This window comes from Bos indicus x Bos taurus, chromosome 5, assembly GCF_003369695.1.
Source record: "Bos indicus x Bos taurus breed Angus x Brahman F1 hybrid chromosome 5, Bos_hybrid_MaternalHap_v2.0, whole genome shotgun sequence".
NCBI lineage: Eukaryota > Metazoa > Chordata > Mammalia > Artiodactyla > Bovidae > Bos > Bos indicus x Bos taurus.
In genome coordinates, this window is record NC_040080.1 from 57,415,790 (window position 1) to 57,432,518 (window position 16,729).

General features: G+C 38.2%; 1 protein-coding gene across 3 annotated transcripts in view; it reads right to left on the minus strand.

The window, feature by feature from the left end:
• The window catches only part of APAF1 (apoptotic peptidase activating factor 1), an 89,839-nt gene that overhangs the window by 23,199 nt on the left and 49,911 nt on the right, over nt 1-16,729 (minus strand). For all 3 annotated transcript variants that reach the window (XM_027542075.1, XM_027542076.1, XM_027542078.1), the window contains 5 exons: nt 12,445-12,573; nt 9,131-9,256; nt 6,656-6,775; nt 4,511-4,627; nt 2,493-2,618 (listed from right to left, as the gene is read on the minus strand). In XM_027542075.1, the coding sequence (XP_027397876.1) occupies nt 2,493-2,618; nt 4,511-4,627; nt 6,656-6,775; nt 9,131-9,256; nt 12,445-12,573 (618 nt within the window). The remainder of the gene's footprint in view (nt 1-2,492; nt 2,619-4,510; nt 4,628-6,655; nt 6,776-9,130; nt 9,257-12,444; nt 12,574-16,729) is intronic.

The following is a 16,729-nucleotide window of genomic DNA, read 5'->3' on the forward strand; positions in this document are numbered from 1 at the left end:
AAGAGTTCAAGAAAACTGACTTCATATAAAAGGAAAACAAGTCACTATTGAATACCAAAGTCATTATGAGGGGAAAAAAGGGAATATAGTAGTACAGAATAATGCTCCTAAAACAAGCTAGAAAGAAGACTCTCTGGATTCAAGGACGGCTAAGGGTGGGACTGCAGTTGTGAGAACAGGGGCAGCGGCGAAGGTCTGTACACTGAGCGCTGAGACACTGCGCCACCTGCAGCCCCCCTCCTCCTTCCCCTCTGAGCTTTAGAGCCTGCATGTGGGGTCTACACCCTCCAGGCAGAAGACGGGAGACTCCTCTCTAGGAATCCGACAAGACCAAGACAGACCTAAAGACACAGACAACAAAGTTTGCCATCCAGATCACCTTTCAGAGAAGGTCTTAGTCAACAAAGAGCATCCCAATCAGCATTTCAGCATCCATCTCTGGGCAGTGGATGACCACCACACAGCTGAGGAAAGCCTTTAAATAAGAGGCCAAAACAACCAAAAAGAAAATAAAAGCTGGGACTTTCCTGGTGGGCCAGTGGCTAAGACTCCACACTCCCAATGTAGGGGGCTTAGGTTCAATCCCTAGTCAGGGAACTGGATCCTACATGCTACAACTAAGATCAAAGATCCCACGTGCCACAGCAAAGAACCAGCACAGCCGAACAAATAAATATATTTGTAAAGAAAGAAAAAAAAAACAACTTGGAGGGAAGAACAACTATGAAGGAAAATTAAATCTTGACAGAAAAATTATATATAACACATATTATATCATTTATATATTATTTGGGCTTCCCTGGTGGTTCAGTCAGTAAAGAATCAGCCTGCAATGCAAGAGACTTGCCTGCAATGCAGAAGACCCAGGTTCGATCCCTGGGTTGGGAAGAAACCCTGGAGGAGGAAACAGCAATCCACTTCAGTATTCTTGCTTAGAGAATTCCATGGACAGAGGAGCCTGGCAGGCTACAGTCCATGGAGTCACAAGAGTCAGACATAGCGATTAAACCACCATCTATTATTTACATATCCATCTATCCTCAGAGAAGAAGATATTTCATCTACAAAACAAGAATATATACATACTCTCAAAAAGAATAAATAAAAATAGAAACGCTCTCCAGCATTAAAAATATACCAAATGAAAAACTCAAAGAAAGGGATGGAAGATAAAGCTGAGGAAACTTCCCAAGAAATAGAGCACAGTATACAAAAAGATGAAATGTAGAAAAAGAAAATCAGATGATCAGTCCAATAGATCCAGCATCTGAATAAGGGATAATAACAGAAAAAAGAAGTATATGGAAGGCAGGGGGTGTCAAAGAAATAATTCAAATAAACCTCTCTGAACTGAAAAACAAGTTTCCAAACTGAGAAAGGTAGTGAAAGTCCAAAACAATGGACAAAATAAACACACCAAGACATACCATCATGAAATTTCACAATTCTAAGGACAAATGAAAGATCCTACAACCTTCCAAAGAGAAAGATTAGGAATCAGAATGGCTTCAGACTTCTCAACATGAGCTCTGAAATCTGGAAGAAAATAGAACATTGTCTTCAAGGTTTAGGGTAAAATAATTTCCAACTACAACCAGGTTAAGCGTTTCCTGAACTGCACTAAGGCAGAAAAGGCATCCATAGTACACTTGTTCTACTTAGTCTGAACAGTGACACCAATGACCTAAACAAAATTTTTGGGGGATTGTGTTGGGGGGAGGGGGATTGACAAAAGGGTGGGTGCACACTCTGGAGGTAAGCAGGAGGAGGAAAAAAGCTAAATTTTCATCTTAATATGAAAGATTCAATAAATTGTCAAAGCTAAAAATCAAGAATCAGCACTATAAGTATGCACTGGGGGGCATGAAGATAAATACCAAAAAAAAAACATCTAAAAGCTAAAAGCAGTGCTTTAAGAGAAATGGGGGAGTCTGCTTTTACTAAAGAGCCTTGTAGTACTATTCAAGTTTTAAAAGTATATGTACTAGAACTTTGATTAAAAATAAAGTTTAAAAGAACATACAGTAGGCTTAAGGCCTCTATATCCACAATCCTTAGCTTTGGTAAACAATTCTTTTTCACAGGATTTTAGCCCTATAATAAATATCTTACTCTTAAAGGAAACAATGAAAATATTTCAATCTAAAATAATTACTACTTTAGTAGTGTAAAGAAAAATAAATTGAAATTACATAAATGTGGCAGGAAGTATACTGACACAAATCCAAACACCAATACAGGTGGGAGAATTCAAATGAATGCTTGATTTTCAACGTAAACAATCTCCCAGTAGAGGGCTCAGAGCCAAACTGCCTGCCTCATACACAGAAAAATACAGAACAGAATGGGTTTCATTTATGCCCACTGCATAATCTAAAAGGAAGCCCAAAGTCATCTGAAGTTTAAAACATGTGCTGGATTTGAGTTGCAACCAAAGTGTTCCCTTGTTGGAGTCAGTGTTACACCCATTAGGAGGGCAATCTTCTTCTTACCTGAACTGCAGAATCATCAGAGCTTGAGATAAGAGTCTTTCCATCAGCTGTGAACTGGATGTGCCGAACAGTGGTCTTGTGCCCATTTCTGGATTGGAAGATTCTGTTGTTCAGGAGTTCTAAAATCTACAAAGCAGAAAACCACAGAAAGTTTATACAAGGATATTCAGCAACACCTGAATTACACTCTGAAAATATTAAATCAAAACTAGACTACAGAAGGGCACAGAATTTCCATCTCATAGTGCTTTCAGTTGAACTAAAGACACACAAATGAATAGCACAAAACAGACAAACACATCTGTGCACACACACACACACATCTACACTCTAAAATAAAAAACTCACTGGAATAACCAGATAGCAGTGGCAACCAGTGGTCCTTCTGAGTACTCAGCTACCCAATTCATCAAACAATGGCAGTCTAAGCTCAGTCTCCAAAAAGCAAATGACATTTAAGATGGATGAGAAGGAAGAAAGAAAAACATCCACGATGAGAGCCAAGGCAATCTCTTTACAAAATAACAGAGACAAGGAAAGATAAAGGATGGTGAGAGAGACAGGTAAAGGAAAAGAGGGTATGAATGGGCTGGAAGGCAGTGCACTAAGGAGTCTTAAAAAGGCTAAAAATTAGTATGACAAATGCAGAGATTAAGAAAAGCAGAACGTAACTCAAAACCTAATGACTATGTCAAAAAGGCTGTCAAATAAATTCACATCAAAAAAGTAGATACGCCCTAAGTACAAGGGATATAATGTACAACATAATAAATATGATTAACAGTACTGTATATTATAACTGAAAGTTACTGAGAGTAAATCCTAAGAGTTCTCATTAAAAAGGAAAAATAATTTTCTATTTCTTTAATTCTGTAACTACATGAGATGGCAGATGTTCACTAAACTTATTGTGATGACCATTTCACAATGTAAGTCAAATAATTATGCTGTACGGCTTAAAATAACATACACAGTGTTGCTGTTTAGTCGCTAGGTCGTGTCTGACTCTTGTTCGATCCCATGGACTATAACCCACCAAGCTCCTCTGTCCATGGGATTTCCCAGGCAAGAATACTGGAGTGGGCTGCTATTTCCTTCTCCAGGGCATTTTCCCAACCCAGGGATGGAACCCATGTCTTCTACATTGGCAGGCAGACTCTTTACCACTGAGCCACCAGAATGCTATATGTTAATTATATCTCAGTAAAGCTGGAAGGGGAAAAAAACTCAAAAAATATAAATATATATATAGTCTCCTCTTTGTGGGGCAAATGGAACTGGAGAGTATTTGTGTAATTCCTTATCACAATGAAGCCAATGTGAAATAAATGTGGCTAATGCTATAATTAACAAATTAAGAAATAATTCCAAAAAGCCAAGTGAGAAAAAGAAAAACCACCATGTTCTCTGAACTATTACATAGCTAGACAAAATATGCTTCTGTGATGAATTTCACTTGTGATGAAATCACTTTTTTCCCAAAATGATTTTCATTTTACTATCCTTTTTCCTTCAACCTGATTTTTTTTAATTTAATCTTATTTGATAAATTAAGGATTTCAAGTGGTAAACAGGTGTACTTCAATACCAAAAGCAGGACAGCAAAGATTGATGAGGTGAGTAAATATAAGGTACCAACACTGAAATTCTCGACAAACCTGATCAGAACCAACATGGAAACAACTTATACCCCTATATGGCTGAGCTTCTAAGAAGAGAAAAAAATGCTCTTTGCATAACTAAATCTCTGAGACTGTTTAATATAATTCAGGAACAGCAAGACAATTGGGCAGTGAATAAAGAACACAAAAAGACAAAAAGTATGAGACAGAGCAATAAAAGCAATATGAAAAATATACAACCATAGGATTGTAAGATTATTTTTAATCTAACAGAGGAATGATTAATATACCATAGAAAGATTTATTTACTATGTAAGTCTACAAAGCCAGGTGTCTACTTAATTTTAAATAAAAACTATACTGCTCAGAATGCTTCTGCAGACGAGAACTGAATACCTGAATGGCTCCATCTTCACCTCCGAATGCAAGGTACTGAAGATGTGGACTTAAACAACAGCAACTCACTTGAGCTTCAGTTAGGTAATCAATCTGACCTGTGTTTCCATTAATGAGCTAATGAAAAATAAGGCACAATCAGGTATTAGACTGTAAGAGCCATTTTTGTTCTTTAGAACAGAGACTGGAAAATAAAACAGAAAATAAACTGGAAAAATAAAACAGAAAATAACCAACAAGAGCTCCCAGGGGAACAACAAAGCCCTGTTCTATTCTCAGCAGCTGCATTTAGCACTTCACACTTTCATTTCATTTTACTTTTGTGGTTCATATACATTTTCATAAAGTAAAACGAGCTTTAAAAGGTTTAAAAAGCAGCTGCTGTGCCGGCCACCTGAGACACATCTGCCCGATTTGTAATCTCACAGCTAGCTCCACACACTCTTTCCCGTTTCTTCACAGAGCCCATTTTAATAGTGCTGCCGTTTGTTAAAATACACTTCTCATTTTTCAAGGAGTTTGGTGAAACAGGACTGAGACAGACATTACATAAAAAGACAAATTAAAATTAAATTGGGTTTTACATCCACCAAATTCCTCACCAGACAGTGCATAGTAAGATTTTTTTCTCCTCCTCCTCCTTTTGGGAGGAGGCGGCACTGGGGAAGAACCCATTAGCACAATTTGGGTGGCTGGACTTGTAAGGTATAAACTAAGAGCATCATGTTTCATAATCTGTACCAAAACTAAAGATTATTTTTTTAAATCCCACTAATAAAAATGCCTATCATTCAACTAAAACATGTGGCCTGAGAAAATATTTCTCAAGCTTAAATCAATTGTTGGATAAATTTAACTAAGCATTACAACCTAAAAGTCCTCAATTATTTTTCAATATGAAATAAGCAATCACCTTTGTTTCAGGGACAAAGATTACAGGATCAATCAATCAAAGTAGCTTTTTCTTTATAATATTTTACCCAGCATGTTCTCTTAGGCATTCAAAATGAAGACTGAACTATTAAAAGGTGAATATCTTTCCCTCAAAAATCAATTTTCATATTCTTTTAAGTAGTGACTAAAAAAAATGTATGTTCACTTTAATGGAATGATTACTGGTCAGTTTATTCTCTAAACTCTTCCAAAATCAATGACATAATAAAATGATACTTTTAATAGTCAGATGACTTCTTTAAGTCTTACAATTATGACTACTGCTAAAGAAAGGTTATACAAATTTAATAAAGGTAATACAAGTATTGAACTTGACAAGAAAACTGTAGTGGAAAAAAACCGCAAGTGGAAGAATCAGTCTGCTAAAAATCAGTAATGAGGAAACCACGTTTAATTCCACATTGGAATTCATATCAGAAACACAGGATATGAGGAGTTCCTCATCAACACATTAAGGACAACAGTAAAACTTGTAAAATACAGAACAAGCTATATTTAAGAGGTGTCTCACAGCTGAACTCTGACCCTCACAGCAGACAAGGAGAAATTACCACATGCCATAGACAATTTATTCCCAGATCTCTGCTTCCTGTATTTGGACTCCACCTTAACCCTTATAAATAAACCAGCTTACAGATTTTTTTAAATGAAAAGGACCTTCTAGGTGAAGAAAGTGAGGCTCTGAGAAGTGACGCAATTCACTCAACATCACAGAACTAGCTGACGATACAGCTTGAACTTGTACCTGGGTCTCCTGAGTGAACAGTCACCGTTCCCTCTACTACTTCCAGCTGAGCTTTGCAGCTCCAGAACGTAAGCTCTGGCCTCCCTGCCAGTCTGTCTGAAGCCTGCCAGCTCTCACACCTTCCATGTGCCTGCTCCCTCTATTCCCCTCTCCTCTTCTCTATTCTGTTTCTCTCTCCACTCCAGTTCCACTCCAATATCTAGTCTCATTTTCTTACATGTTCCTGCTCCCTGCCTTCCAGTTAACAAGAGGAGAGGAGTGCAGTAAAGCAAGGTTTAATTCTAAACACTAGCATATCTGAGCCTCAGCTCAAAACCCATGTATTTATTCAACTGACATCTACTGAGCATTTCTTAGATACTAGACAATTATGCCTGATCAAGTCCATTTTGAATTCAGAGTTTGATCAAAACAATTTTTCCAACTGTTTTCTAAAAAATACTCACTTGCAGACGTCTTATATTGTCAACTGCAAGAACCGTCACTTCATTTTCTTGAAACACAACATCTATTTCTTGCTTTAACACTGTAGCAGAGTTCTTACATACTTTCTTTGTCTCCCAGAGCTGATTAAGAGATTAAAAAAAAATACAGTAGGATCACTGCATTCTCTGAAATAATGTCAAGACAGTCTTAGTCTTAAAACAGTATACAACCATACTTTACACTCCAAATGCCTATGACAGAAAATTTTCAATTAGATTATAATTCAACAATAAATATTTATTAATTGCATTCTATAGTAAGAAGTAGGGCTTTCCTGGTGGCTCTTCCCTGGTAAGAAGCAGGGCTTCCCTGCATTCAATAGTAAGAAGTAGGTAAAGAATCCACCTGCTAATGCAGAAGACACGGGTTCGATCCCTGGGTTGGGAAGATACCCTGGAGGAGGAAATGGCAGTCCACTCCAGTATTCTTGCCTGGAAAACCCCATGAACAGAGGAGCCTGGCTGGGCTACAGTCCATGGGGTCACAAGAGAGGCAGATACGAATGAGTGACTAAACAACAGTACATGCTAAGATGCCTCAGTCACATCCAACTCTTTGTGACCCTATGAACTATAGCTTACCAGGCTCCTCTGTCCATGGGATCTTCCAGGCAATAACACTGAGGTGGACTGCCATTTCCTCCTCCAAGGGATCTTCCTGACCCAGAGATCGAACCCATGTCTCTTATGTCTCCTGCACTGGCAGGCAGGTTCTTTACCACTAGCGCCACCTTATTAACAAGAATAGTAAGAAGCAGTCATTATTAAGAGCAATGGGTGCTAGAATCAAAATGCCTTAGTGTGAATTCTAGTTCTACTGAAAGTTGTGACTTTGGGCATATTACTTAACCCTGTGCTACTCAAAGATAAGAATCTGCTATTTCTCAAATTGTCTGATAGCAAGATAAGGAGCCTAAACCAGAAAGAAAATCAACTCTATCACAAAACACACTGTTAACAGTATGCTTATGATACAGCTGATTTTTTAAAATAAGACTTTCTTAATGAAGGAAGCAGTGCTGATTTATATTCTGGCTCAAGCTTATTGAGACTTATTACACTGTAAATAGCATTGACTTAACCTTTCTGTGACTGCTTCCTCAGCTGCAAAAAGGACTGTTGTGAGAATCAGCAAATTAACACATTCACAGTACTTTGCCCAATGTCTGGCATACAGTAAATACTAAACGAATTTTAACTACAATTTGTACAAGAGACTGCATAAGATGCTACTTGGACAGACCAGGGTCTCCAGGCTCAAGAGCTTAATTTAAAATGTGTGAACAAGTTGGAGGGGTAGTGACACATTAGAGGTGAGGAGGTGGAATTCTTATCAAGGCAGAATTTGACTGAGCGACTTCCCTTTCACTTTTCACTTTCTCATGCATTGGAGAAGGAAATGGCACTCCACTCCAGTGTTCTTGCCTGGAGAATCCCAGGGACGCAGGAGCCTGGTGGGCTGCTGTCTATGGGGTCACACAGAGTCAGACACGACTGAAGTGACTTAGCAAGATAGCACTAAGAAAATGATACAGTTACATGGCATTGAAGGAGAAAAGACAGTCCTCTGAACAGAATACTAGGAAAGGCTTTACTGAAAGCTTGAGGGGACTCGTAGGATTCTTAGGATTTCAACATGGAGAGATACAGAGAAGTAGGGTATTCCAAACATAAGAAACACAGAAGCAGGGAAGTACAAGGTGTCTGGGGAAATGTGAGCAGTCCAGTGTAGGTTATTTGAAGGAATAAATCAGAAGACAGACTGGTATAGAATAGCCTTAACCACAGAGAATTTTAACAGCAATTTATTTACTCCAAATGGTAGGCAAGGCAGTCACTATCTTTTTGAGCAAAAATGACACATCTGCATTGTACATGAGGAAAATGTCTCACAAGCAGTATGCAGAAAACCAAGAAAGAAAAGACTTGCAAAGAGATTAATATAAGAAAGACAACAGGTAATGAGTACCTAAACTTGAAATGGAAAAGTAGAAATAAATGATAGAAAATGGAAAGGTAGAATCCATTCAAACATCATACCTGCCAGAGATGCTCGGAGGGCGCAAACAAAACCTTGTGCCCACCAGGACCCAGGGAAAGGAGCAGTCAAAGAATCTAACAGTACTGGCAAGTAATTGGATGTGGGAATTTAAGGTAGGGAGTCAAAAGTTATTCTGATGAAATATATTTAAATTAACCAAAGTGCAGTTTTATCAATGGATTTTTCCGGCACCTGGGCCATGGTAACACTCAATGTACATGTACTGAATGAATGTGACTGCTATAGTCCATATACCAGCACTTTTCAAGGATAAATGTGAATCCAGCAGTTTCTGTTTTACTTCCCCCCAATAGTGCCCATCAATTTCTCAATTGGTAGGAGATTAAGCTTACCATCATTAAATGTTTAAAATGAAAATCTCAATTATTTCTCACCCTGATTGTCTGGTCATCAGAAGATGTCAAAAACGATGATCCATCAGGAGAAAACATCACACAATGGACCCAACTTAAATGTCCTCTGCAATCAGCTACTTTTAAACCTGAGTCCATACTCCACAACTACAGAATAAACACAATATATAGGAAATCACATTCATAAGCATTTTGAATATATCAAGAATATTAAAAACAGCAAGAATGATCCAGCAATTCCACCTCTATGACTACAGCCCAAAAATACATTAGCAAAAATACAAAATAACTTGTGTGGATTATTCACTGCATCAATTGTTTTTAACAGCAAAATCCCAAATGACCATCAGTAGGGAACTGACTAAATAAACCTGATTAATCACAAAATGGGACAATATGCAACTGTTAAAAAAAAGTAATGAGAAAAACACTCTGACAATGACTAGTCTATGGCACATGTTGCAAAGAATAGTATACACGTTTTTGCAGGAGTGTGTGTATATATATTTATAAATACTATATATAAGCAAACTATACTAAATGAGATGAAAAATAAATATGTGAGTATAGTATTACAGTGTGATATATATAATAGATGGATATATATACCTATATTATACATATAGATACTGCTTATACATGTAAAAAGAAACATCAGGATGCTAAGACAAAAATGGTTACCTTCAGAAGGTGGGGACCAGAGTGGAAGGAATAGGGATGAAAGTCAGACTTCCCTGAATAAAACTTATAAAGCTTTGATTTGGAATCATATAAACATTTTACATATTTTAAAAAATCAATATAAAAATAACAGGATGAGCATTAAGTGGCTTTCACATTCTGACTATTCTCCACTGTCATCTAATCTTCATTTCAAATGACTGCAAAACCCTGCAACAAATGAATGTACTAACTGTACATGTACACTCGTCTCCTGTTATTCATGCTGGTTACAAATTGTCAATGTCTGTCTCTAGCCTGGCTGCATTTTGTCCTGAGTTTTGCTGCAAATTACTCAAATATATTCCAGTCTAATGAAGTACCATATGTGCCTGAGTTCCTCTCATTACACTCTGAATTACAGCCCCTACTTTATGATTTTAGAACTAGCATGGACAAAACAAGTACTTCATCACATGCCCAGTGGTTTTCAATCAGTGAGTTCTATAATTATAAATTAGTTACAGGAAATTTTCTCTGCCTTATCTTGAGTCCAAGTTGAGACATACAGAGCTAAAGGCCAGAAATGAAAAGGATTCCACAACTGAAAAATCTCACTTGAAAATCCTTCCTCTCTTCCCTTCTTGCTCTCTCTCATCATTTCTGTCGTTCACAGCCTCCAAAACCAAGAAAGTGCCTATATTTAAAAAAAGGAAGACAATGCTCCTTGGAGATTTTTTAAGAAAAACAGAGGGTAAGGATTTTAGAAGTGATGGAAAGGCCAAAAGAAAAACAGAGGGCAAAGATTTTAGAAGTGATGGAAAGGGCAAAAAGTGATGTCCTTCACTCCTAATATCCAGGAAGAGGAAACTTCCAATCACACCTACCTTGAGGATCTACAGGTAAGGTGCAAGAGCTCCTAGTAGCTCTGAATCTTTCGATTCAAAGTCTCTGCTGAAGAGAACACAGCCCACAGCACCTACTCCTAACCACCACTGCAAACGGGACTGGAGCCCATTCACACTCAAAGGGAAGATTCTCACCAGGAAGGTCTTCAGTGTTAGCTGCACTGCTATACACAGAATTAGGGTTAGAAAACAAAGATCATGGCATCCGGTCCCACCACTTCATGGGAAATAGATGGGGAAACAGTGGAAACAGTGTCAGACTTTATTTTTTTGGGCTCCAAAATCACTGCAGATGGTGACTGCAGCCATGAAATTAAAAGAAGCTTACTCCTTGGAAGGAAAGTTATGACCAACCTAGATAGCATATTCAAAAGCAGAAACATTACTTTGCCAACAAAGGTCCGTCTAGTCAAGGCTATGGTTTTTCCTGTGGTCATGTATGGATGTGAGAGTTGGACTGTGAAGAAGGCTGAGCGCCGAAGAATTGATGCTTTTGAACTGTGGTGTTGGAGAAGACTCTAGAGAGTCCCTTGGACTGCAAGGAGATCCAACCAGTCCATTCTGAAGGAGATCAGCCCTGGGATTTCTTTGGAAGGAATGATGCTAAAGCTGAAACTCCAGTACTTTGGCCACCTCATGTGAAGAGTTGACTCATTGGAAAAGACTCTGATGCTGGGAGGGATTGGGGGCAGGAGGAGAAGGGGACGACAGAGGATGAGATGGCTGGATGGCATTGCTGACTCGATGGACGTGAGTCTGAGTGAACTCCGGGAGTTGGTGATGGACAGGGAGGCCTGGTGTGCTGGGATTCATGGGGTCGCAAAGAGTCGAACACGACTGAGCGACTGAACTGAACTGAACTACAGAGCTCATCCACTCACTCCCATCTTAATCTGTATCTGCATGCTAAAGGACTACAGCTCAGCCACACCTTCACGTATTAGGGCAAGGCTGGAAAACCCACTAAAAATCGCTGGAACAGGCACGGAACACTAAAGAAATGCTTGCCGTGGTCAAGCAAAGAAAGGCCCATATCTATCTTCTTAGACTGCAAGCACAGGGCTTCCATTACTTGGTGGTAAGAGTCACTTAAGGAATGAGTAGTAACAAAGCTTGGAAAAACTATCTTTGGAGGAAAAAAAATCAGGAAACTGTTTTTGAAAAAATTAATATTAGCAGCTCATTTGAGTAGAATTCTTCTAGATACAGACACTGGACACAGACACTGAGTACAATAAAATCTATTAAGTTAAGGGCAAAATTATAAATGTAAATGAGAAATCATTTTATTCATTAGTACTTAGCAATGAAAATCCTAGATTAACCAATTTTAAATTTAACTTCCATCTTACCTTTTTCAGTGATCTAAGAAATTTGAACTGGACTCACTTCTCATCATCTCTTTTACAGAAGAGTCTATGCCCACATTTAAGAGATGCCATGTTCCTGCTTAGGAAACCAGTGGTCATTCCATTGTTTTCCCCAGACCTTGGCACATACTGACCATTCAGTAAATGCTTAGTGAATGATACTGCCTGTCATTCTCTGTCATACTGTCAAGCCAAGTCTTCAATCACTGCTAAAGTATTGAAGCTGTCAATGTGGCTTAATGTCCTAAAGCTAGAGGCCATTATGCTATGAAGAAAACACTCTTTGATTTCTCAAGCAAACATTCTCAGCAGTCAATGGTTTAAGCAACCCATTCTTTGTCATTCTTGTACCTCTGGAGTTTTCACAGAGTTTCACAGAGTAAATTCAACTACTCACCTCCACACAGTACTGGGACAAAGCCACCACTGCCAAATGGTTGTGGGGGGAGAAGTCACAGTACTGGACAGCGCTATGATGGCCCATGTGCATTTCTGCCAACAGGCCACTGGAGTGAATGTCAAAAAGCTGTCAACATAAAACAGAGAGATGTCTATAAAAGTAAGATATTTTAAAATATCTGCTATACCCAAAGTGAAACTAAATTTATTTCCAAAAGAATACCCTCTCGTTTCAAACACAGAGTACAAGTCCTAAAGAAAAAACTACTAATAATTGACATAATTAAGTCATAAAAAACATATAAATTAATACATATATAGTTTTTAAATACTGCTTATCTTGATATCTGTTTCTTATAAAGAAAACTTATCGTAGATGATCTCTCAAGCAAGCTTAGGGAGAAATAAAACCTTTGTGAATACACAAATGGACTAGCCAAATTAATATACAGAACAGTTCTTCCTAATGTTTATTTATTCAAAGGGGAAAATGCATGTTCATAAATGAAGACGATCAAAATAATACAGAGCAGAGGCTTGCTAAAATGAAATAGTTCAATCATTTCTATTTCTTTTCAGAGCCCAAATTACTCCATTATCAGCCATTTTCCCATTTTTGAACCAAAAAAAAGCTATTCAAATTTGAGTAATTTAAAATTCATTTCAATTTCTGAAAGATTTTTAAATGCTGAATGTGGCACTAGTGGGTAAAGAACCCATCTGCCAATGCAGGAGAAACATGGTTCAATCCTTGGATAGGGAAGGTCCCCTGGAGGAGGGCATGGCTGCCCACTCCAGTATTCTTGTCTGAAGAATCCCATGGACAGAGGAGCCTGATGGGTCCTTAGGGTCGCAAAGAGTTGGACACAACTGAAGTGACTTAGCACACGTGCACACATACTCTTCCAAAGTTTTTGCCAAATGATAAAAATGTTTATACCAATATACCGTATAATGATTTAAGACCAAGGCACAGTCTTCAGGAAGGAAAAAAATAATTTCCAGAGGGAGCCATGAAAATGTTTTGTGAATTCACAGCCCTGTGAACATACATAGGTGGTGAGCAGCACAGCATCAGGGGCCAACAATAAAGGACAGGAACTCATGCTTAAAATGCTTCCCAGGACAAGCTGTTCTTAAGAATTAGTGGCTGATAGAGGGGTGGGATAGGGAGGGAGGTCAACAGGGAGGGGATATATGTATACCCTATGGCTGATTCATGTTGAGGTCTGACAGGAAACAACAAAATTCTATAAAGCAATTATCCTTCAATTAAAAAATAAATAATTTTTTAAAAAAGAATTAGTGGCTGAGAGTGATAAAGGAAACTTTTCAAGTACGGAATAGGCAGTTGTCCCAATTATTGGGTAACAAAAAGATGTAATAACAGGAGTGGGCTAATAACACAAAAGAGTTGAAAAGAAAGACAGGAAAATAATAGAGAGACCAAGAGTAAGAAACTGGAATCTGTGTGTGGTTAAGGGTGATCTTAGGGTAGCTTTGTTTCACCACAGCAAAATACAGAGCTGGCCTACAGATTTTTAAAACAGGAAAGCATTTCACACAATATAAAATTATTTTCCTCTTCCACTAGAACAGCTATTTTTAAATGTTCAAATTTTACTCAACACGATCAGTCATTAGGGAAATGTAAACCAAACTATAATGTGGTGTCACTTCACACCTAATATGACAGTTATAATTTTTTTAGAATGGAAAAAAGTAAGTGTTAGCAAGGATGTGAAGAAATTGGAATCCTTGTACACTACTAGTGGGAACAGAAAATTATACAGCCACTATGGAAAAGTCTGGTGGTTCGTCAAAAGCCCAGAATTAAATTACCGTATGACCCAGTAATTCCACTCCTAGACATATATACAGAACTGAAAGCAGGGGCTCACATACATACTTGTACACCAGTGTTCTTGTGGCATTATTCACAATAACCAAAAGGTGAAAACAACCCAACAATAAATAAATGGATAAACAAAATACCGCATATCCATATAAGATTATTATTCAGTCATAAAAAGAAATGAAGTTCTAACACATGCTACAACATGAATGAACCCTGAAATGTTACACTAAATGAAATGAGTCAGACACAAAATGAGCTATATAGTATGACTCCACTTATATGAAATACCTAGAAAAGGTAAATTCATAATTTAGAGGTTACCAGGGGCTGAAGAGGGAATTACTACTTATTGGTTACAGTGTTTCTGTTTGATGAAAAAAGTTTTGGAAAAATGGTGATAAATGCATATACAGCATTGTGAATATGATTAATGCCACTGAATTGTGTATTTTAAAATAGCTAAAATGGCAAATTTTACAAATCTTCACATCTTGTAAATGCAGGGTTCCTTTCTGTGTTTATAGACTTTAACAAACTTAAGACAAAAGGATATATTTCTCTTTGGTTTCCTGCTAAAGGGGTAAAAACCTATAAGCAACCAAGATCCAAAGGTCATAACTACTAGATCAATAATAATAATATAAATGGTCCCTCCATTAGTTTTTATACAACTATATGTATGCTTCAATTGTGTTCATTAAAACTGGAATCTCTTGGGTGGGAGAAATAGGGAAAGGCTGACAAAAGGATACAAACTTTTAGTTACAAGATAAATAAGGTCTGTGGATCTAATGTATAACATGGTGACTATAGGTGATATTGCACTGTAAAAGAGAGTAAAATGAAAAAAAAAAAAAAAGAGTAAAATGTAAACATCTTAAAGGAAAGGAGGGAGGAAGAAAAGCAGATAAATATGTAAGGTGACAATATGTTAATTAGCTCAATGAGAGTAATCCCTTCACGATGTATGTTGTTATTTAGTCGCTAAGTAACACCCAACTCTTTTGCAACCCCAAGGACTGTAGCCTACCAGGCTCCTCTATCTATGGGATTTTCCAGGCAAGAATACTACAGTGGGTAGCCATTTCTTTCTCCAGGGGATCTTCCCAACCCAGGAATTGAACCTGGGTCTCCTGGGTCTGCTGCACTGGCAGGCAGATTCTTGACCACTGAGCCACCAGGGAAGCCCTCTCTATGTATACATACATCAAATCATCATGTTAAATACACTTTAAATATTTTACAATTTTTTCAATCATACCTCAATAAAACTGAAAATGAAAAACTGTAATCTAAGATCACTCATTAAGTTTTTAAAATTACCATCAGAATGTAATGGCATTGGGCCCTAAATCATAAGACCTAGGGCTCCAAATCACAGTGTAACTTTGGACACATTACTACCATAGGGCTACTGCAATGTGCTGTGTCCTTTGGGTAGTTATAAGGCTGTATATTGTCACCCTGTTTATTTAATTTATATGCAGAGTACATCATGAGAAACGCTGGACTGGAAGAAACACAAGCTGGAATCAAGATTGCCGGGAGAAATATCAATAACCTCAGATACGCGGATGACATCACCCTTATGGCAGAAAGTGAAGAGGAACTCAAAAGCCTCTTGATGAAAGTGAAAGTGGAGAGTGAAAAAGTTGGCTTAAAGCTCAACATTCAGAAAACGAAGATCATGGCATCCGGTCCCACCACTTCATGGGAAATAGATGGGGAAACAATGTCAGACTTTATTTTTCTGGGCTCCAGAATCACTACAGATGGTGACTGCAGCCATGAAATTAAGACACTTACTCCTTGGAAGGAAAGTTATGACCAACCTAGATAGCATATTCAAAAGCAGAGACATTACTTTGCCAATAAAGGTTCGTCTAGTCAAGGCTATGGTTTTTCCTGTGGTCATGTATGGATGTGAGAGTTGGACTGTGAAGAAGGCTGAGCGCCAAAGAATTGATGCTTTTGAACTGTGGTGTTGGAGAAGACTCTTGAGAGTCCCTTGGACTGCAAGGAGATCCAACCAGTCCATTCTGAAGGAGATCAGCCCTGGGATTTCTTTGGAAGGAATGATGCTAAAGCTGAAACTCCAGTACTTTGGCCACCTCATGCGAAGAGTTGACTCATTGGAAAAGACTCTGATGCTGGGAGGGATTGGGGGCAGGAGGAGAAGGGGACGACAGAGGATGAGATGGCTGGATGGCATCGCTGACTCGATGGACGTGAGTCTGAGTGAACTCCGGGAGTTGGTGATGGACAGGGAGGCCTGGTGTGCTGGGATTCATGGGGTCGCAAAGAGTCGGACACGACTGAGCCACTGATCTGATCTGATCTGATCAAGAGAAATTCTATATGAGAGCACTCTGAATACTACAAATGTAAACTGTTACAAGAACTGAAAAAAGAGCGCATTTCCTAG